This window comes from Agelaius tricolor, unplaced genomic scaffold, assembly GCF_023055355.1.
Source record: "Agelaius tricolor isolate 1412-34295 unplaced genomic scaffold, bAgeTri1.0.p SCAF_25, whole genome shotgun sequence".
Lineage (NCBI taxonomy): Eukaryota > Metazoa > Chordata > Aves > Passeriformes > Icteridae > Agelaius > Agelaius tricolor.
In genome coordinates, this window is record NW_027269285.1 from 2,078,087 (window position 1) to 2,100,000 (window position 21,914).

The following is a 21,914-nucleotide window of genomic DNA, read 5'->3' on the forward strand; positions in this document are numbered from 1 at the left end:
TGCATTTTAGAAACTCATTTGACATTATTAATGTTAATTATATTAAATTGTAATTCTGGGGGTGGAGAAGGCAAGTTCCCTGGGTGTCTGCAGGCATGTGCACGGCAGGCAGCACCAAACAAACAGGCTTTGTGGTGCTCAAAGGCCTTTGTTTGCTCTTAATTTGGACAAACATGCAGCCCTTAGAGAAGAGCACATTGGCAATTTCATATATAACTCTCAATTAAATTGAATTGTGCAAAGCTTATTTCTATAAATGAGAAAATTAAAACCTTTTGGTTCAAGGAGTACACAAAACTAAGTAAAACTAATGATTTATTGTTCCCAAATTAAAGCCATAAGTGCACACACTACAATTGAACTGCAGTGGTTCTTTGTTCCAACACTTTTATGCTGCTGAAAGATGATAATTTATAATCCTTGAAGGAAGATTTGTCTTAGCTTTAGGTATTTATTGTTTAATTAGCCCATCCATGAACAAACCCACTGTGTGTTAATTCCAATATTCCTCCAATGTGTATTTCTCTAGGTCTTGCTCACGTGCCAGGAATGTCTGTGCAAATCATTTGAGATTAATACAAATTGTTTGTTTTCTCTACTTGTCAGTAAATATCAAGGAGAAGTTTCTAAACAGTGAGGGGGGGTTTTCATGCTTATTTATGGAGCTGTGTGAATCAGGTCTGGAATTGCAGAGGAATATCAGCTCTGCTGGATTTCAGCCTTTGCTTTGGCTCCTGGGGACACTTGTGTCTCCCAGTCCCTTCTGTGCAGTTTTCCTGGCACTAACAATTATCACAAATAACTGCATTTGCAATGTGCTTTTTCCAGATACAGCCCTCCCTCAATCTAAAGGTAACATCAGTCCTGCCAGTGCAGAGAAGGGAGCCTTGAAGCAGGACAGGGAGTGAAGGTGCCATTATTCCTTTTGAGCAGCTCAAAGATCCTTTTCGCCAAATATTGATGGGAAAGCTGATTTTTGCTATAGGTATCAGTTCAGTTTTTCAGAAGTGTCCTTGAATGCTCGTTTTTGGATTCATTTAATAAGCAAACTGTAGGAACTCATCTCCTATCATACTGTCAGACAGAAGTTGTATGTTTGAATTCTTAGATTTTTAGTAAGCACTTTTTTTTTTTTGTACTTTTTTCACTTTCTGCATTTCTAGGTTAAACAAACTCAGTTGCAGATATTTGATGTGTTTGTTCCAGATGTTGATGTGACAACAAGTTAAAATTTAGCATAGCTCAGACACAAGGCATTGAATTGATTATTTTAGGAAGGTACAAACCACCTTCAATTGCAGTAAAATATCTCTGTGCAGCCAAGGCTTTCTTGCTCCTGCTCTGTGTCTGCTCCATTTGGGACTTTTCCCAATGAAAGAGAAATCACAGGAGAACCAGTAAAAAACACTCGCTACAAAGCTTTGCAAGAATTGGAATTTTTTGTTATCCTGCATGGTTGGGAAATTCTTCAGAAATTTAAAATATTCTGTGTTGCAGCATCAGAATAACCTCACTGATGAGTCAGAATCTGTTGTAATTTCCAGTGTGAATTCAGATTTTCAAGGAATTAAGCTGGAAGATAAAAGATTACTCAAATTCCTGGAAATGTCCTTTCAGGGTTAAATTACTCTCATCTTGGAACTTGATGTGGATGTGAGAGGTGTGTGCCCAGAAAAGGGGGAAAAGAGGAAAAGGGGCTTTGCATTTTTGCACTGTGTTTGTTCCTACAAACCCAAGGGCATTTTTAGCTTGGAAAGATTGCCCATATGAACATGTGTAAGAAGCAGCCCAGGGATGGCAGATGTCCAGGCAGGATCACTTATCTGATAAGGTCACTTCTCCCAGCACACTGCACATCCCCACTGGGAATGGTGGGATTGGGATCCCCCGTCCCAACCAGCCCCTCCAAACTGCTTCTGTGCTAGGTGTGGCACAGAAATGCTGCTTTATTCAACAGCCAAATAAACGACTGAGGGCTGACCTCAGCTGAGCCTTTATCACTGCTGCCCTGCTGGTGAACTCCCAGGCTGAGCTGCTCCATGGAGTTCAGCATTTCATCACTCCTGGCTGCAAAGAGTTAATGCTGCTCTCAGAAGCTGCGTGGAAACACAAGACCTGTGACTCCTCAGGGAAAGGCTTCCAGGGCAGCACCAAAACGAATCATTTGTTCAGCTTTTCTGTTGTTTTTTCAAATTTCTTTCTCACTGTAAAGCCATCTTGAATCTCCAGTAAAATGTAAAAGTATTCCCCAAGGGAGAAATGCAGTGAGCAGGCAGGGGGGATGCTGCTCCCTAGGCTGTGGTTTTGCAGCTTCCCTAATCTTGACAGCTCTGGTAGTTGCCCCTGGGATAGAAAGAACAAAAAAAAAAAAAAATTCAGATCAGTCCATAAAGTTCCTGTTGGTTTGAAAGCAAAACCATCTGCTGGAGCCATGCAGTTTGTAAGGGAGTTCAGTAACAGGAAAGCCTGCAGTTGATCAGCTGTGCTCCCTGAAACAGGCAGGAGGATTCAGGGAGCCAGGAGATGTGGGGAGCATGAGGACAGCAGCAAAATGGGTCAAAATAAGGAGTTTGTGCTTTGGTTTCAAGTACAAACTTCAAGGAAGAGAAGTGGGTGCTGTGATTTCATATTCAGAGTGAATCCTCAGGAAAACATACATTGCTGTGCCATTAACTCATTTTAAAAGCTTTTTTTTTTTTTTTTAATAAAGCTTTCAGCAGTAAGTCTGATTTGTGTTCTGTGGGTTTTTTCCAGTGGTGCCTCCAGGGAGCCCTGGGCCCATCACCCGGCACGAGTCCTACGACAGCCTGGCCTCCGACCACAGCGGGCAGGAGGATGAGGAGTGGCTGTCCCAGGTAGGCTCTGGGGCCTTCCAGCTCAGCAGAACAGCACTGGGAGACTCTGGCAGCAAAATTCCCAACTTTCCTCCGAGTGGGAAGTCACCTTCCAGCAGCCAGGGTGTTGCTGTGTGTAAAACTGAGTCCACTGTGGCTGTGGGTATGGATCTGATGGTGCCAAAGCAGACAAAGCCCCAGCGTTCCTGACACACTCACAGCCCTGGGGAGCTCAGCAGGAAGTGGGGAGTTTCAGCTGGCAATAACAAGTGACCTGCCTCCCTTTGTCTGCTGGCATGCTCATTTGGGGCAGGGATGGAGGAAGCTGGCAGGATGGTGGTGCCTTTTGGGTGGTGACCTTCCTTTGACCACAAAAATGGGGCAGGAGCTGGTTTACTTCCTTCCTTCCCTGGTTATCATTTCCTACTGAGAATTCCTGTGACTTCTGGCCAGATATAAATATTCTATTGCTTTAAAACTATCATACTTGGTGGAGGATTTTTATATCTTTAGGTCTAATCTTTGTCTTGTTATCCAATCTTGCTTTGTCTCAGTCAATGAAGCTTCTCTGTAAGAACTCAGTAAATACTTGACCATTTGGCTCAGAACCTCAGTGTAAGAATGTAGGTCATGAATAATACACTGAGAATTAGTTCCTGTTAGAAATGAAAGGTTAGAGTTAAATAAATAAATAAAATTTACAAATGCTCTGGATTTGCCAAAGCAATTACAAGGTACCTGATCCATGGAATTCACCCTGACAAATTAGGTGGGTTTCCTCTGGTTTAAGAACAATGTTGTTATGGGAGTGATGCATTAAATGTGTTGCTGGGGTGTATGGCATAAATATGAAATATTTATGGATGGGATTTGCTTCTCCCACTGGTGAATAAATCATACACAGCTTTTTCCTGAAATGAGAGGTTAGGTTTCCACATGGACCTGTCCAGGAGGAGCATTCACTGGGGAATCCAGTCATGGGAATTCATTTACCTGTCTGAGGTTTCAGATGTGGCTGCACATTGAGGTGTCTCATTTGTTTGTGCTGTGTGTGATTTCTCAGAGCACAAAGATGATGAAACTTCTCAATCAGGGCAGTCAACAGGAATTTTATCTCTGAGCTCATTGGGAGCAGGTTTCACCTGTAGTTTTCCACCTCTCCAGGACTGTTTGGAGGTATTTCCTTATTTTATTGTTCTGGTGAAACCTTAGGGAAAAAGAGATTATGGCAAACCTACATTATGGCTGTTTGTTTATTACTAATTCTTGGAAGATACAAGATGTCAACAGAACCTTAGGCTGCTCGAACTTCACCACATCCATCCCTCTAGAAGAGTGAATAAATTTATAAAAGGAAATAAAAATCCCAAGTGATGTCACAGAACAGGGATAATTCTGAGAATGCTCCTGGAATGTTTAATTCCTGCTGAGAGCAGGAGTGATGAGAGCCCTTGGAGCACAGCAGCGTTGGCTGTCCCCGAGCCAGCCACTTCAGATTAAGCCTAAAGTGCAAGGATGTTTTTCAAAATTAAAGTGTTGTTATCAACAGCAACAGCAAGCAGTGAAACCACACCGCCCTTCACTTCAACTTTTCAATTAGAACAGTGGGTAATGTGTGCTGTCAGTGGGAAGTAGATACAATATGTTTGTCCTGCACACAACAGGAGAGTGAATAGGAACATCTGGCCATAGCCTCAGTAAAATTGCAGAGGCATCTGTTTACCTCTCGGCTCTGTGACACTGATGGTTTCAAGCTTAAAATACACAGATTACTTTATCTGTGGCCTAATTTACACTGCTACATAAAAGCTACTTGCCTCAGAAAGGGCTGCAGCCAAGCTGAGTTAGGCTGAGCTAAATGCAAAGATGGAAATAGAGCTGCATGGGCTGTGGTTGTTGGCTGACATTAGCAGAGAACTGACATCAGCCAGGGTTTCAAATTGCTCCTTGAAGATGGAGAATCACTGCTGGTATGCATCTGTGTACCTGTACAAAAATCTGTTCTCATGAATTCCCTGCTAATTTGCATTTCTGCTGTGAAGCTGATTGTTGTTTTAGCAGAAACTGATAGGTACTTTATAGTCTATTTTCTGTTTTAGAAGTATGAGTTCACCAGAGCTTAATATTTTCATTTTGTCTTTCTTTTTTCTGATCTTTAAAAGCTCTTTCTGATTTTTAATCTTGTATTGCATGATCTTTTCAGCCTTAATGATTCTCTTCTGTTGATTACAGGAGTTGTATGCTTTGTTTACCCTTTTATTTACAGTTTTCCTGATCACAAACACCCTACTTCTGTTGAATTGTCAGAATTCTGGTTAAATGCATGTGTTTGTGTGTGGCACATCCATGGCTGTGTTCCTATGCTGAGCATGACCTGGGCTCGTCCCAGCACTCTTCCCATGGCTCTGGGTTATGGATCTTGTGCTTCCCACAAGATGCTCTGTGCCAGCCTCTCCTCACATGTGCCAACAGGAATTAGGAGCTGTGATTTACCATCCAGCTCTCACTGGATCCATGGGAAGCAATTTAAGCTGAGAACTTTGACAAAGCAGCTGTAACAAAGCTGGAAGGAGCTCTCTGGAAGTACTTCCCTCCCCTGCTTGGGATGGGGATGTCTGGGGATGTGGGCCCTTGGTTCCTCTCTCTGCTCCATGCAGATTCATGTGTTCCCTGTCAGTCATGGCATTTGAGTTTTGGGGTGTATTTCATCATGGCAAGGGAAGGAAAGAACAGGATCAGGTGAAATGGTGGCCAGGATGAAGCTTTGATCTTTAGAACAATTTAAGAACTGGAGTTCAGTGTCCTGAGGCTGATGGTTCATGAGCTTTCAAGTCTCTGCAAGAAGCTCTTGGCTTTCACTGTAGCATCATTCTCCAGTAAAGACATCCCCAATTTTGCTTTGTTAAACATTCCTCCAAACACCCTGGCTCAGAGCACCCTTCTCACTTGAGAGCAGCGGGATTCCAGGAGTCCAGCACACCACAGGAACCCTGGAGCCGCGATATTTTCTGAAAAATCCCTTTGCCAGGGTTTTTCTTCTGAGAAGCTGTGAGGCCTCAGGAACAAACTGTAACCAATGGTTATCTGCTGCTGTGGAATGCAACAGGTGCATCTTTGATTGGTCTCATGTGGTTGTTTCTAATTAATGGCCAATCACAGTCCAGCTGTCTCAGACTCTGGTCAGCCACAAGATTTTATTATCATTCTTTTCTTTGCCTTTCCTTGCTAGCCTTCTGATGAAATCCTTTCTTCTTTTAGTGTAGTTTTAAAATATCATTTTAATATAATATACATAATAAAATAATAAAACAGCCTTCTGAAGCATGGAGTCAGATCCTCATCTCTTCCCTCCTCCTGGGACCCCTGTGGACGCCACCACAGAACCCCTCATTATCTGGAGCTGCAGCTCTGTGTTAATCCCTGCCCATGTCCCCTCCCACAGGTGGAAATTGTGACTCACACGGGGCCTCACCGACGCCTGTGGATGGGCCCTCAGTTCCAGTTCAAAACCATCCACCCCTCGGGCCAAACCACCGTCATCTCCTCCAGCTCCTCCGTGCTGCAGTCCCACGGGCCCAGCGACACCCCCCAGCCTCTCCTGGACTTTGACACGGATGATCTCGATCTCAACAGCCTCAGGTAACAATAAAACCAATTCCCAGTGTCTGACACTTGCTGTGTGTAGGATGTGTCACAGTTTTTATCAGGCTTGTCCAGAGGAACATCTTGGAAGAGCGCGTGATGCACCAGTGAGAAAAACCCATCCAGGCCGAGCAGCTCCGATTCCTTTTGCTGTCCCTTCTTGGGCTCATGGCAGGCAAAGACAGCACAAAGTCTGCTGGCCTTGCTCAGTGTCCTCTTGCCTTTCACAGTTTCTGCATTGCTTAATAAATTCATTTTCTCAGACGTGAGTGGGAGCTTTGTGCCATGAATTTAGACAGCGGTCAGTGTGTTGGAACAGTAAGTGAACTTCTGGAATGTTTTCCTCCTCCCTGTTTTTATTTTTTCCCACTCCTTTTTTTCCTTCCTTGTAATTCTTTTTCATGTATTTAATTCATCTGGTTTTGGACATTAGCTGATTTGGAAATGGGGACAGGGGGTGGGCGAAGGGAAGGAAGGAAGGAGAGTGAAGGCAACTGTGGGTTTACATTTACTGGTGATTTGTAGAAGAGATTTATGCTCCAAGTGTTTGTGTCCTGCCCAGTAATTCCAGATTTAACAAATTTCCATGCTCCTGACTCTGCATGTGATTTGAAGTCCAAAGTTCTGTGGTAGGGACTTGGATTGTTTGGGACTGTGAAACTCTTAGGAGTAAAGCAAGAGAGATGGATAATATGACTTGTCCCATGAAAAGTGGGCAGATTGTCCTTGGACTGGAAATCCATGGTTTGAAATGTGTGATTTTTACTTGTGTGTAATTACTGCCACAAGTAAGGATGTGGCTGTCAATTTTTTTTAATATAAGTATATATATATTCATGCACATGCAGAAAGAAAGCAGAAATAAAAAGAAATAATACCAATCTATGTTACAAAAGGAACCAACAATTACAAATGGGTCTTTAAAATTCTGCTTTTGAGGAGGGCAATGGAGGCTTTTTAACCAAGTTTGGGTAGGGTGAGCTTTTTCCTTTCTTTGAGGCTTCCTGAGAGCTCCCATCTGAGCCATTCTTTGGGAATACCCACTTTGAGTCTCTGGGCGGATGATCCCAATCTCAGCTGCACCAATCAAGGGAAACCAGAACTTTCCAACGGCTTTCAAGCCATTTCACAATGAAATTTCTGCTTGTCCCAGGTGATTCTCGTTTGGGTGGGATTGTGGCCAGGTGGTGGCTGTGACTCGTTTGCCCAGGGAGGGGTGGAGTTACCATCCCTGGACCTGTTCAGAGTAGGACTGGACGTGCACTCAATGCCATGGTTTAGTTGGTAAGGAGATGGCAGCTCATGGGTTGGATTTGATGACCTTCAGGGTGTTCTCCAGCCTGGCTCATTGTGATTTGTGTGGATTGAGTGCCATGGTTTAGTGGATGAGGAGCTGGTAGGTTGTAGGTTGGACTGGATGGTGTTCAGGGTGTTCTCCAGCCTGGCTCCCTGGTTTGCGTGCACTCAGTTTGCCATGGTTTGGTTGATGAGGAGGCAGCAGATCATGGGTTGGACTGGAGGATGCTCAGTGGTTTGTGTGCTCTCAGTGCCATGGTTTGGTTGATGAGGAGGTGGCAGGTCACAGGTAGGACTGGATGATGCTCAGGTGCTCTCCAGCCTGGCTCACTGTGGTCTGTGTGCTCTCAGTGCCATGGTTTGGTTGATGAGGAGGTGGCAGGTCATGGGTTGGACTGGATGATGCTCAGGTGCTCTCCAGCCTGGCTCCCTGGTCTGTGTGCTCTCAGTGCCATGGTTTGGTTGATGAGGAGGCGGCAGGTCACAGGTAGGACTGGAGGATGCTCAGGTGCTCTCCAGCCTGGCTCACTGTGGTCTGTGTGCTCTCAGTGCCATGGTTTGGTTGATGAGGAGGCGGCAGGTCACAGGTAGGACTGGAGGATGCTCAGGTGCTCTCCAGCCTGGCTCACTGTGGTCTGTGTGTGCTCCCCAGGATCCAGCCGGTGCGCTCCGAGCCCGTCAGCATGCCTGGGTCCCCGCGGCCCGCGGCCGACCGGCGCGGCGTCTCCACGGTCATCGATGCTACTTCAGGTAGGAACACCCTCGTTTTCTGCTCCATATCATCAACCTGCTCTTTGGTTTTGGCTGGTAATATGTGTGCTAATTGTTGCCATCAGAGCTGTCCTGATTTTCTGCACCACAGGGTAAGTGCTGTCTCATACAAATACTCAATCCTGCCATAACGATGATTTTTATTTCCCCCTCCTCTTACCACTCAAATGTGAAGTCACAGCATTGTGGTAAGGTCTGGACACGTATTTATGTAAAGTTTAACATGAGCTATAGAATGCTAAAAATTGCCTAAACTAAAAAGCAGAACATTTACAAATACTAACACTGAAATGCTTTTATTAATGAATGCCTAAAGCATAGAATATTACAGGTCCAGCTCGTTTATAAAGTAGCTTTCATTGAAATGTAATCATAAATGTAATTGATTTCTGTGAGCAGTTGGGACAACAGGAGAGTTTATCTATGTTTGTGTTATAGGCACATTTTCACTGCTCTGCTCTGAAAAGAGTGTGTAGATTTAATACTACAGTGGTTGTGTTAATATCAACAGAGTAATAGATGTACTATAAAGTTCTCTTTTCCCCTCAATGCTGGGCAATAGCCTGTCTAAAGAAACAAGGGCAGCAGCAGAGCTTTATGTTGCACTGCAGCTGTGCAGTGTCTGAGGGTCCACACAGCAGGATTTTGTCAAATAAAATCTCTCACAAGTAGAATTATTAAACACATAGCATTAGTCAAACAGTCAAGTCGGAGAGGATTTTAATCTTCAGTGATTGGAAAATCCCTGGAGACTCCTGATTGGATTGAGGTTAAACTGTAAAAAGAGACTGTAGCACATACAGAAAGGGGTTTCTGAAGGTTGGTTTAAAGAGAGTTAAAATAAAAGCTCCTGTTTCAGACTCTGTTTGCTGTTTGATATAAATGCTGAGTCCAAGATACTTCATTGTTTGCCAAATGAATTTATTTGGGTATTACAGGATATTTCATATATGTGTTTATAACAGAGTTCAATAGTAACCACATTTACTTTGGATATTGAGAATTGTCCTTATAAATTCCATTTCAAATATTTAAAAGTTGTTAAATTAATTCCTGTTGGGCTTAGACAAACATCTGGTGTTGGTTATTGAAGGGGAATTTTGTTTGTTTTACTGCATGGCAAAGTAATTTTGAAAATAATTGTTTGATACAGAAGAAAATATTAATGCATCAGCTATGATTTTTTTTTTTGCCTAGTTCATCTATGTTTATTGCTTGTAAAAGGTTCCAAGTTGGAATCACAGGAGTGCTTCAGGCTGCATATGTGACACTTGAGATTCAGTGATTAATGGCAGAGCTGTGCCTCACTATCAGCTGATACAGAGGCAGATATCAGCATTATCAGGGTGGGGATGTTTCCCTCCTGTGTAGGAGCAGTGCCTTCACCTGTAACAGGGATGTGCAGTAATTCTGAAATGTGATCATTCTGTAACTGTGGCCCTTCCTAAAGCTGTGTTACTCCATCTACAGCAGAAACAATGGACACACAGAGCTGTGCCCCCTCCATGCTGAACAACTTCTCCTCAGGTGTGGATGGGGCTTTAATAGGAACTGACTCACGTGAATGTGGTGAAGCCTCATTTGTAATGCCTTTAACATGTGTGTCTATATTAAAATTGCCAAAATCCATTGTATACATTGTTAGGACACTGAGAATATATTTACTGTGCAGCAGTGACTCAGTTTGGTTATAACACTTCATAAGTTTCTTGTAAACAATACATGGCTTTTGTCAGGGACATGCTGATGGCAGAATTTTATTTACTTCATCCAGACAGGTTGGGTTGGAGTTGATTTTTGATTTAGGGATTTTAGCATCTCTTTGCAGGTTTTGTATTGCCTGATCCTCACTCTTTCCCATGCAGAACCTTAGGGGTTCAGTTTCTAAATTGTGTGGTGGTTTAGGGGTGTGAATTGTTGCAGAGTAAAGGAGACACAAGGAAAATACATACACTGTTTTTGAGATTTCAAACTGTTCTTGTAACAGGGCCCAGCAAAGGAAAGAAGAGTATTTCATGCTTATTTTCTTCTCCTCCCACTTCTGAGATGTGCAGAAAACTCCATTAATCTCAGCTGTGGATGGGAAGGGTTTGGTTTTAGCACCACTCATGTACAGCATTGGCTTTTTGTGTTCCAGTCCACCACTTGAAGTGTTCTCATTTCCTGCTCTTCCCACGTTGCTGATGTTCTTTATGGAAAAGACATTTTTAGGTTTGAAGGATTTTTAAGTAGGTCATAAATTTCTGCTGCCTGAGCTGAACCAGGAAGTGATTGTTGAGCTCTGGGCCTGCTCTGGGGCCTGTTGCACTTTATGAAGATGTTATCTGGGGCTTTGATTGCCTGTTGCTTGGAGATGCAACCGTGTGGCGCCTCCGCTTATCTGACTCATCACTTCTCCTTCCTATCAAAGGACTCCAAGTACATGTTTATCATCTCCATTATCCTTCTGCCATCCCCAACAGCTTCCTTCCCTCTCCCCCTTTGGTGGCAATTCTGTTGTTGCATTTATTAAGCAGTTTGTGTGCTTTGTTTTTTTTTAAGCATGTTTTTTCCCTCATGTGTCTGTAAAACTGGTGTGCTAAGGACAGTCTCATAATTTTCCAATCACTTGGAAAAGTCCTCATTTAAAAAGTGCAAAACGCTAATGCTGTTATCAATAATGAAAATTTACAGTGGCATTCTCAAGGTGGATGGCTGAATCTGTAAAGGTTACTTGGATATATTTTTAAAATGTATATTACAGTTTGGTTCTCTCAACTCAAAATTCTCCCAAGACACTCTTTTCTGGTTTATTTTTTTTCAAGAAAAGTTTTCAAAAATTCAGTCACCTAAAGCAACTGGACACTTGTCCCTCAGTGCACGTATTTGAGTCATATGCATCACAGAGAGAATGTAGCCTCAAGGATGAAATGCACGGTAATTCCAGCTGCTGCTCCAGATTGGCAGCTGGAAATGTTAAAGGGGGACAACAGTGAGTTTAAATCTCTGTAAAGCAGGAAGCCTTTGGTGATAATGCAGCAGCAGAACCACTGCAGAGGCAGGAGCTGCTCCCTGTGAGCAGCAGGCAGAGGGTGTCTGTCTGTCCCTCCTCCCCAGAGCTGTGCTCAGGCTCTGGGCTTGGCTTTGGGTTAAGCCTTAGGAAGTCAGGCTCTATTTAGGAGCCCAGAAATGAAAGAGAAACCTTAAAGAGTCCTCCTGTGTGCAGGTGAGGCTGCAGCTGAAGGTCACATCCTTACACACCCACACCAACCAGGCACCCCTCTGAATTTCCATTCTGTGCCCTGTGGAGATGATAGACATCATAATGTGTCACATACCTGAAAAACAAACCTGGTGGGGCTCTCTGAATAATGAGAGATGCAGAAATGAGGGGCATGGGCAGGTTAGGATACCTGTGCAGTCAGCTCTGAGCTTCCAGAGCTGGAAAGGCTCCAGGGAAAGGATTTTGCAGCAGTTGCTGCTCGGGGAGTTTGCCCACACAGCTGCACCCAGGGGTGGGCTCAGGTCCTCAGGTGTGCTCAGTGACTCAGTCCTGCTCATTTAAGAGAGAAGTGGCTGCATCTGTGTGTGTGTCTATGGAAAACCTTGTTTGTTCCCTCACACAAAGAGCTTCTGGACACTTACCCATCAGCCCATTTGGTTGCATTGCTAGTGCAGGATGAGAACATTGACAGAGGAATTGTCTAATCTCTTTTTCTGCATCAACCTCTTCCTTTCCTGCTGGGAGGAGATCACAGAATAGAATCATAAATCTATTTCTTTCTTGCCTAGAATAAATGCAGAAATGGAGTGGGAAGGATTTCAGTGAATGGCATTTTTTAATGAATAAAATTAATTTGTAGAGGAAAAAAAGATCCTGAGGATTCTTTTCCTCCTCATTAATTGTGTGTGGGGTGGGGGGAACCTTAATGTTCTCAACCGAAACCTGGTGAGTGCTGTGCTGCAGGGGGATGCACACATCATTTTTTAATGAAGATTGTTTATTACTGTTGTATGAAACTCTGACAATACTAAGCTCTCTTCTGGTTACTTCAATCAATGCCCACTTAAAATCAGCTTGTAATTTAGTACTTCCCTCTCTTTTGTGTGTGACTGGCTGGTCATGGACAGAGAGTTCTGCCTGCAGAGGGTTTAATGAACAGGAGAATTGACTGGGGCTTTGTGGGGGAGGGAGTTGTCCTTTTATTGCTCATCACCACACCTGGGAGGCACGGACCACGGGACAAATTTTTACTGTCCAGCAATGCTCTCACTTGGAATTTAATAAACACTTATTCTGTCACACCTTAAACCATCTGAGCTCCTTTCTGTTGTATGCACAATCAAATATTTATTCCCAAACGCTGTAGAGCACAAAGTGCTGCCTGGGAGCAGTGCAGATCAGTTATTCAGGTAGTAAAGATGTGTGAATGCAGCTGGCAGATGAAGTCACCACCATTGTGAATTCCCAGGCTGTCCCTGCTGCCACAGGCAATGAATGCCAGGGCTGGGCTCCCCTTGCTGCAGGAGCTCGGGTGTCAGGGCTGCTGAGCTCCCTGCCATGAAATGGATCCGGGCTGCAGTCCTTGACCTGAGCCTGTAATTACCTGCCTGGGATAAAGGTGGTTTGTTGTGGCAGATCGAGATTGCACTCCGGGCTGCAGAGGATAATGCTGAGCTTTGAAGGCAAAGAAGGGGTTTGGCCCCTGGGCTGTTCTTCACAGTAATTGAGAGGTTTTAATAATGGGCAGAGAACAAGCTGCTCTTAGGGGGCATCACCTGTTCAGGAACACAGAAAAACCAACCCAGCACTGCTTGGTTTGTAGTTACTCATCCTGTCAGCCTGAATTTACATGAGTTTAAGTTATGTTTCTTTCCTGGAATAACTTCTGTGCTGATCCTGTTAATGTATCTATTTAAAATGCTTATTATGTTACCTATTTGCATAACATTTTATGCATTATTCCCTGACTAGTGACAGCATGTGGGATATCTCAGGTATCTTTGTTTCCTCACATGTGCCCCTGCTCTCTCCATCCAGCTCATCTGCCTTGCTAAGTGTGTGTGTGCATGAGCTGCATAATGCAAAATTCTGGTACTTAGAATGTTTTCAACTTGATTTATTTCATCTAATTTGAGAAAATGTTATCTGATGATTTTTGAAGAGAGCCTTAAGACAGAAGTGACTCCGCCAGGCTCCAGGATGGCAGTGCAGTGTCCATGATGACATCTGCAAACAGCTATGCCCTATAGACTGGGGAGATGTGAGGAGAAATTGAAGTGACCTGACACTCCTGATGGGGCACTTGCTGCTGGATCACTGCCTGGACTGGGAAAAGACTCAGCTGCAGGGGGCCATGGAGCAGCATTAATGTCTTCAAACACTGGTGGGTGTTTTCTGGAGGCAGGAGAAGTACACTGGAGAGGACAGCCATGGCAGCAGTGAGTGAGAGGCAGCAGAATCATTAGATGCTGATTTAATTTTCCACCCTGTGATGATTGTGGGTGGTTTAGTCAGCTCTGGAGGTGGCAGCTCACTCCCCACAGCACAATGTGGTGATGTGGGGCAGCTTTGCCCTGCAAGGGACAGAGGAGACTCCTCATCCCAGTGTGCCTGTGGTACAGCTGAGCACTCTGATAGTGATTGAAGCAGTTCATCTCTTCTGAGATGGTTGCATTTCAAACCAAGCCTGGATCAGCTTAAAAACCACTGCTGTGTGCATCTGATTTCAGTGGTGGGGGTGAAAATCAAAACTCAGCAATTTCTAGGCCCTGCTGTGTTGGGTGGAATTTGACTTTAAGCAGCTGAGGTTCCTGGGGTGCTGCTCTCCTTGTTCACCTGTCCCAGGGGATTTTTGGCCCAGCAGTTCCTGTGTTGGTGTCCCTGAGTGAGCTGTGACCTCCCCAGCATGGTACCAAAGCCAGGGCAGTGGGGTTTTCCTTCCCCAGGAAGATGAGTTGCAGTGGGGCCCCGGGGGCCCTGATGATGGTGCCTGGCACGGTGCTGCTGCTCCCAGACAGTTGTTCCTGTGTCACACAGCCTGCCTGACGAGTGTTCAGGGCTCCATTAGTGCAGCCCCTGCAGTGTCTCGCTGCTCAAGTGTGAGCCACCACCTTCCAGCTGGAGGAGGCACCTTCAGTTCACATCAGCTGAAGAATTGCACGGGGCTGGAGCATGGTGTGAGCACAGAAACGCCATGGGTTTGTTTAGAGGGGAAAAAGAATCTTGTTATCCTGGGTGTTTTGTGCTAGATAACAAAAACTCATTCTAAAAAGGAGATTCTGATGTGCCCCTTAATTGTCTTTGATGAGCAGCTGTTAATGCTGTGTGTAGGTAGCTTTAAAGCTCTGAAGAAGTGGGAAGTGTTGATTCTAATCATATCTGACACCACAATCTTCTGTGGAGCAACACATGAGCGGGGATTCCCGATGGGCTCCTGTAGGATACAATATTTATTATAGCTGGAGATCTAAGAGCTCCCAGCTACTGTTAAACTTACAAGAGATCCAGAAACCTCAGTGTCTGTACTTGTGTTTTGAGAGATTGCACAGAAATAACACACCACTGGTATTTGCAGGCAGCGTGTGCATTGACATTTCTGCTCTTTTCCTCCACTGCTTAAAGGAGGCATTTTGCAAATCTTTATATTTTCATAAGCTTGTAACATATTCCAAGCTCATCTATTAATCTAGACTGCTTGAAATGGCCTTAAAATGGATGTGCAAACTAAAAGAGTATTTGAATTTTGGAGTGACTGTTGTTTCAGGGAAAAGTTTATTTGTAATCAGTTTATAATAGAGACATCTTTATTTAGTGATTTCATTAATTAGGCTTTATCTTTCAAAGTATTTGCTCACCATTTCCCATGTTTGCTTTGAAAACATCTAAATAGGCCTCATTATTTCTTGCTGTCACTTTGGCCTGCGGTCTCTGTTAGATGTTAATGGTTTCAGCCATCAGGATCCTGGTTCTGGTCCTCTTGAGATCCTCCAGCTTATCCTGCCCTCTTTCCAGGAGGTGTTCCACAGCATCAGCCCTTGTCCTCAGGGCTCTGCAGACCCTTCCTTTTGTCTTTCAGCTTCCTCCTGCTGTAATTTTTTTATTTTCACCACTGTTAGTCCAAAAGGAGCAGGTTTTAGCAGTTGTCCATTGGAGTGTGATAAGGATGAGTGAGCAGAAGTGTGGATTTGGAGATAGGACACATAAAACTGAGCTGTTTGGCATGATAAATTAGCCAGGCATTTCATCTACTCCAAGGTGCAGTTTAATACCTTGAGGGTGTTCCAATCACAGCCTCCTCACCCTGGCTACTCACTGGAGTAAAGATGTTCTCTGCTGGGAATAAATATTTATATTTAAGTTGAAATACAGCCTGTTGGTGCTCACTTGTGTATATATTTTATTGCCTTGGTGACGTAAGGGGTAAAGAAACAGATGGAAAATATTTTGTTTTCCTTAATTATCCACCACTGTGGGATAGCCATTGGCTTGGGGCTGTGGCTCCTCCCCTGCCTTGGACTCCATCCCTGGCATCACCCCAGGCAGATTTTAATAGTTCTTTATCTGCTGCTTGCATTGCTCTTAACTTTCACTTTTTATTACAACCCAGGCTAAATTGGGTGCTGGTTACTGCTCCAGGAGAGCTCTGAAAAGCCAAAGCTGGTGCCAGCAAGTGGCTGCTGCAGAGAGCAGGGAATGGGAGCAGGGAAAGGAGGCCCTGATTGTCACCATCCTCCTCCTCAGCTGCTCTGGGTGCAAGGAGAGTCCTGGAGGTCCCAGCCTCCAGCTCTGGGCTTTTATTCCTGCTTGGAGCAGCTCACCTGGGATGTCCTCCTTCCAAAGGGAGGAGTCTCTAAATCTCTTCTCTCATGTGAAGCCCAGCACTCCTGACTTAAACCTGGTGCAGTTCCCCTTGTGGAGGTGAGAACAAGCAGGGCACACTCAGCAAGGACAGAAAACAGGTTTGGGGCTTTTGGCATCATTGTCCTGGGATCTCTCCAGGTGAGAGGTGCTCCCTGAGCCCCGGTGCCCCAAGGCTCTGCTCCATGCAGGCCTGGAAAATGGAGCAGGGGGAAAGCAAAAGGTGCTGATATGAACAACATATGGTTTCTGCTGGAGTTTGGCCACAGATTTAAGGCCTCAGAGTGGATTCCTGGGGCCTTGGTATCCTATCCCAAAACCAACACACAAACCTTTCCAAATACATTTTATAAGCTCTGTGATTGTAATAGTGCTATCAAAAATCCCATGTCCCCAGGTCATCTGGGGTGCAGAGCATCCTCTCCTGAAATCCCAGGCTTGCCCATCCTTTCCTCCCTGGCATTTCCCTGCAGCAGCAGCAGCAGGGCAGCCCTTTGTGCCTGGTGTGGAGCAGCCTGGGGCCCTGCACAGCTGCTTTCCCTGGAGCTCCCTCACATCTGCTCAGGGCAGGGCTCCTTGCCTGGCCCTGTGGCACAGCCCACCTGGGCTGCAGGAGAGCTGCTGGCTTTGTGAGGCTCTGGCACAGCTTGGAGGAGTGGGAGCTGTGGGAGCTGCCCCTGCCATCCCCTTTTGGGCTGCCTTTCCTTTCCATGCCTTTTGTGCTTTTGCTGTGAGAAATGGCACATTCGTAGCATCTTTGAATTTTGGGGCACTCAAAGAATCCTGACTATTCACTCCAAGAGAGTCTTACCTACTTAATTTTACCTTGATGCAAAAAAGCAGAAAGCACTGCTGCAGTAAGAATCTTGCTAGCTCCTTACAATTCCCATTAATTGGGATTTTCACCTGGAGGTGAGAACAAGCAGGGCACACAGAAAACAGGTTGTCTGTCCTTGCTGAGTGTGCCCTGCTTGTTCTCACCTCCACAAGGAGAGCAGCACCAGGTTTAAGTCAGGGAGTGCTGGGCTTCACATGAGAGAAGAGACTCAGAGCCTCCATGTTCCCTTTGGAAGGAGGACATCCCAGGTGAGCTGCTCCAAGCAGGAATAAAACCCCAGAACTGGAGGCTGGGACCTCCAGGACTCTCCTTGCACCCAGAGCAGCTGAGGAGGAGGATGGTGACAATCAGGGCCTCCTTTCCCTGCTCCCATTCCCTGCCTCTGTTATTTACAGCAGGAATGCTGAGCAAACCACTGAGTACTCTACTTTTTGCCCATCACTTAAAATATATTTAAAAAATAAGGATGATTTTACTTGTGATTGAATGTAAGATGTGGTAAATGGCTGTAGATCATCTGCAACGTTTTTGTGTTGCTGGTGGATTTTTAACAAGCAGAAAGTTGCTGTGAAAGAATTTGGAGAAGCAAAAAGTGCTCTGGTAGTCTTTTGGTTTTGGTGTTTTTATTTAAACTCTAGGGAAAAAACCCAAATAAAAGCAAACCAATGCTCAGTATACAGAGAAATGCTTGCAGAGAGCTGCATCTTAGCACTGAAGTTAGATAAAAAATTCACTGTATTGTAAGTGAACCATTTCCCCCTTGATTTGTGTCCAAAATATGAGGAAAAATCTTGCAGCTGCATTATGCATTTTACAAAAGAACATATGCATGCATTTAAATCATTTACATTTCATCTTTGCTTTCTCTTATTTTTAACCCATATTATGGTGAGTGACAGCGTGTTTGGAAAACTGAGGTTGAAAGCAAAGTTTAAACTTTGATGCCCAGTAAGCTGAACTGCCAGCAGTGCTTCACTATTTCATGATTTAATTTCAAAGTTTGGCTCATGCTTTTTTCTTTTCTCTCCAATGAAATGTGATTGAAACTTTGTGAATCTGCCTGACCAAAAAAAAAAAAAATTAAATTGTACTGCAGTTGGTTTGTGCTGGTCCTACAGTTCCTGCAGAGGAAGGTCCTGGGAGGATGCACAGCTTAAAGATGATCAGGGCTCAATGAGATTATTAATTGGTGATCATTAGGTGGTATCAAATATTCCCCATGCTATAAAATGGTTTTTGCTGGGGGCTGAGGAGGGGAAGGTGGAAGGGCACCAGCTCTGTCTGTGTGGCCCTGTTCTGGCCCTGCTCTGTTGAACTCAGAGCTGCTCCACTCCTGCAGCAGGAGCTGACAAGGACTGGGGCTGGGATGGGTTGTTCAGTGCCCTCAGCAGGCAGCACTCCCCCACTGCTGTGCATGAACAAATAAAATCCAGCTTTATTGGCCCACTTCTGGCCTTTTCATAACCCTGCAGTGAGGGATTGTGCAAGGCGTGAAGGGAGAGCGCCCGCTCGGACAGGGACAGGGAGCGGGGACAGGGGACAGGTGAGGGCTGTCCCCTTTGCCATGGACAGCTGAGGGCTGTCCCCTTTGCCATGGACAGGTGAGAGCTGTCCCTTTGCCATGGACACAGAGCTGGCACAGGGGACAGGTGAGGGCTGTCCCCTTTGCCATGGACACAGAGCTGGCACAGGGGACAGCTGAGGACTGTCCCCTTTGCCATGGACAGGTGAGGGCTGTCCCCTTTGCCATGGACAGCTGAGGGCTGTCCCCTTTTCCAGGGGATCATGGAACTGAGCTGTGCATGCAGAGGTAGCCACTGGTGCTGGGAACTGGGGTTTGTCACCTTCCCCTCGTCCCACAGAGCTGCCCTGGTGTGGCACTGCCACCAGAGAGGTGACAGGACACGATGACACCCAGACCTTCCCTGTGAGGAGCCAGCCACAGCCTGGGCTCTGTCACACAGCCAGAGCTTGGGTCCATGGCTGCCTCTGAGCCCTGGGGTGGGCAGGGACAGTTTGACACACACAGAGCCACAGGGTGTGCTTGGAAATGTAGATTTGGAACTGGGATATTTGCACTCATCTCTTGGATTCAGAGGGAGTTTCATCCCGAACAGCTTGCAGAAATTTTTCCTCATTGTCTTCACCTTCCACAAGAGTTAAACTTCCAGTTCTTAATTTATTTTGCTGGTAAAGATTGACTTATAATTGAGGATGTCACGTGGAGGACCTGTAACTTATTTGTATATCCATCCTTGCATGTTTAAAACCAAGTCAAGAAACTAATGAGGTTACAAAAATATTGCTGATCCTGAAGCAAATACAGTTGGAGAACATATGCTTTGGTTTTACATTTCTGCCTGTAAAAGGTGACATGTCCCGTGTTTGTCATTTAATTTAACATTCTATATATTTTTAAACGGCTGTATGATTTGAAATCTCCAGATGCCAGGCTTTGTGCTAAATGAGCTTGACAGTTCAGTGATGTGGAAGGCCATTATCTCACCTTTGTGCCTCTAAACTGGAGCCACTTGCCTTTGCCTGCTCATAATGCATTTACTGCCTTACAGCCCAGGAATTTTTAACACCTATTGAAAGCATTAATTAGCTATGCCACACTGATGAGCACTTTAAGTGAAAAGCAAGAATTGATGCTGCTCTTTGAGTTGGTATTTCTCCCACTTCAGAGGATGAGGAGTACCTAGAGAAATGCAACCCCCATATCCTCAGCACACTCAGGCTCTGAAGCCCTGACTGTGCCCTGGCCATCAGCACAGTGACAATGCCACATCTGAGCTCCTGTCCCCATCCCACCCCTGTCTGTGCCTGGGACACGAGGCCATGTCCTGATGAACAGCTCTAAATGGCTCCATCCCTGCCAGCTGGTGCTGTCTGTGAACCAATAAACCAAAATTCAGCCTTTTGCATCCCATTACTGCTGTCCTGAGTCAGCAGGTCTCAGATAGGATCATTTTTCTCTTGGAAAAGGGATAATCATGACTTGGCCTGTTGAGTTTCAGTAATACAAGAATAAATGTGTCAATTGGATCTTAAAGCTCACCAGCCTGAAACTCTCTCTATTGTCTAAAGGAGCCTCCAGTGCCTTTGATCACCATTTTCTCCTCTTTCTCAGCAATCTTCCTGGTTTTCCCCATTTTCCTGGGCCCTTGTGACAGTGTTCTGTGCAGATCCCAGCTGTGCTCAGGCACAGAAGGTTTGTATGATTAGTCAGCATTTGGTTCCCATATATAGCACAAGTATGTCTGGAGAAAATATCCTTATACATATTTCCAGGCAATAGGATCAAAGCCCTCTCTAGGTTCTCAGCTTTAATTTATCTCTTCTTGCTTGCTGTAGAAGGAGCATCAAATGGAATCCATGTTTGCAGGAGGGAAGGGAGCACTTTACTGGGTAATGTTGGGAGCAGCATTCAGCCCAAAGCTTCAAATCCTGCCCTTTCTTCCTCCACAGCATTGCCAAGCTCTGAATTTTGGACTTTGTGCCTACGTTTCTACTCAGCTGTGCCTTCTTTCTTTGAATCCTGGGACCTGTCCCTTTTTTGTTTCATTTTTCCTCAGATTTTCCTCTTGCCTCCAGTCACAGCTGCTGAGCACATCTTCACCTTTGTCATGGGGTTTTCTGTATTCTTAATCCCTGTGTTGGCTCCTTTTCTGCTCTAACCCATGCCCAGCTCACACCTGCATTGAAGGAATTCTTGTTCCTTTCTCATCTTTGGAGTTTTTTGGTTAATTCCCCCACCCTCTCCCTACTCCTGGTACCTGTCAGTATTTCCTGGAGAAGTGGCTGCCCCATCCCTGGGAGTGTCCAAGGTCCAGGGCTTGGAGCAGTCTGGGGTAGTGGAAGATGTTCCTGCCCATGGCAGGGGGTGGGAATTGATGATCTTTAAGGTCCCTTCCCACCCAGACCATCCCATGGTTTCATTTACTCCTCCACAAGAAGCAAAGATCTGGAAAGTAAAATCTGAACCTTTTCCAGATCTCCACTCCTCCTTCAGGTGTCAAATCCCAAAGCTGGGACCCAGCAGAAATGTGAGAACTGACAGCTCCTGGAGCTGGGTCTGTGAGGAGTTCCCTGGGCAGGTGGATGTTGTGGTGTTAGAAATTGTATTTATCTCAGCTTCATTGGATCCCTTTTTCTGTATCTTTCTTTAGATTCTCACAGCAACAATTTGTAAACGTGGCTGTTTCTGCAGTGGGCACTGCTGGAGACAGCCAGAGGTGACTGTCATTAGTGAGGAAGCAGAATATTTTAATTACACAAATCCTGCAACATTTTCATCCAGGGAAGTTCTCTGCATTTTTACTAAGTGAGGTAAACCAAGACATTCAAGACCTTTTTACATCACATTTTCAGAAAGACCTTTTTTTTTTCCCTCCTGATAGAAGATCTGCATTAAAAAAACCCCACATAATTAGTTTGATTTCAGTCATCTACTCAACATTTCTAAGGCACTTGCCAAATGATCCCAGGTGTGGGATTGCAGCAGGTAATTTCCTGCTCTGTATTTTTGTGGGTGATTTTCTGGGTTAGAAGATGATATCAGCTCACCTGGCCCCTCAGTGACAGAGAAATCCTTTGTTTATTCATTTAGTAGGCAGATTAACCCTAATGAATCTGGCTTCCTGGAAATAGATACAGGGGACAATAGCAGGGTGAGGAGTGGGGAGAAATG

At 45.0% G+C, this 21,914-nt stretch overlaps 1 protein-coding gene across 13 annotated transcripts in view; it reads left to right on the top strand.

Annotated features, from left to right (window-relative positions):
* The window catches only part of BCAS3 (BCAS3 microtubule associated cell migration factor), a 299,661-nt gene that overhangs the window by 117,757 nt on the left and 159,990 nt on the right, over positions 1-21,914 (top strand). For all 13 annotated transcript variants that reach the window (XR_011682444.1, XM_071448221.1, XM_071448225.1 and 10 more), the window contains 3 exons: positions 2,755-2,855; positions 6,277-6,473; positions 8,425-8,522. Coding sequence is in view for 12 of the 13 variants with exons in the window: in XM_071448221.1 (XP_071304322.1) it covers positions 2,755-2,855; positions 6,277-6,473; positions 8,425-8,522 (396 nt within the window). In the remaining variant the exon portion in view is untranslated. The remainder of the gene's footprint in view (positions 1-2,754; positions 2,856-6,276; positions 6,474-8,424; positions 8,523-21,914) is intronic.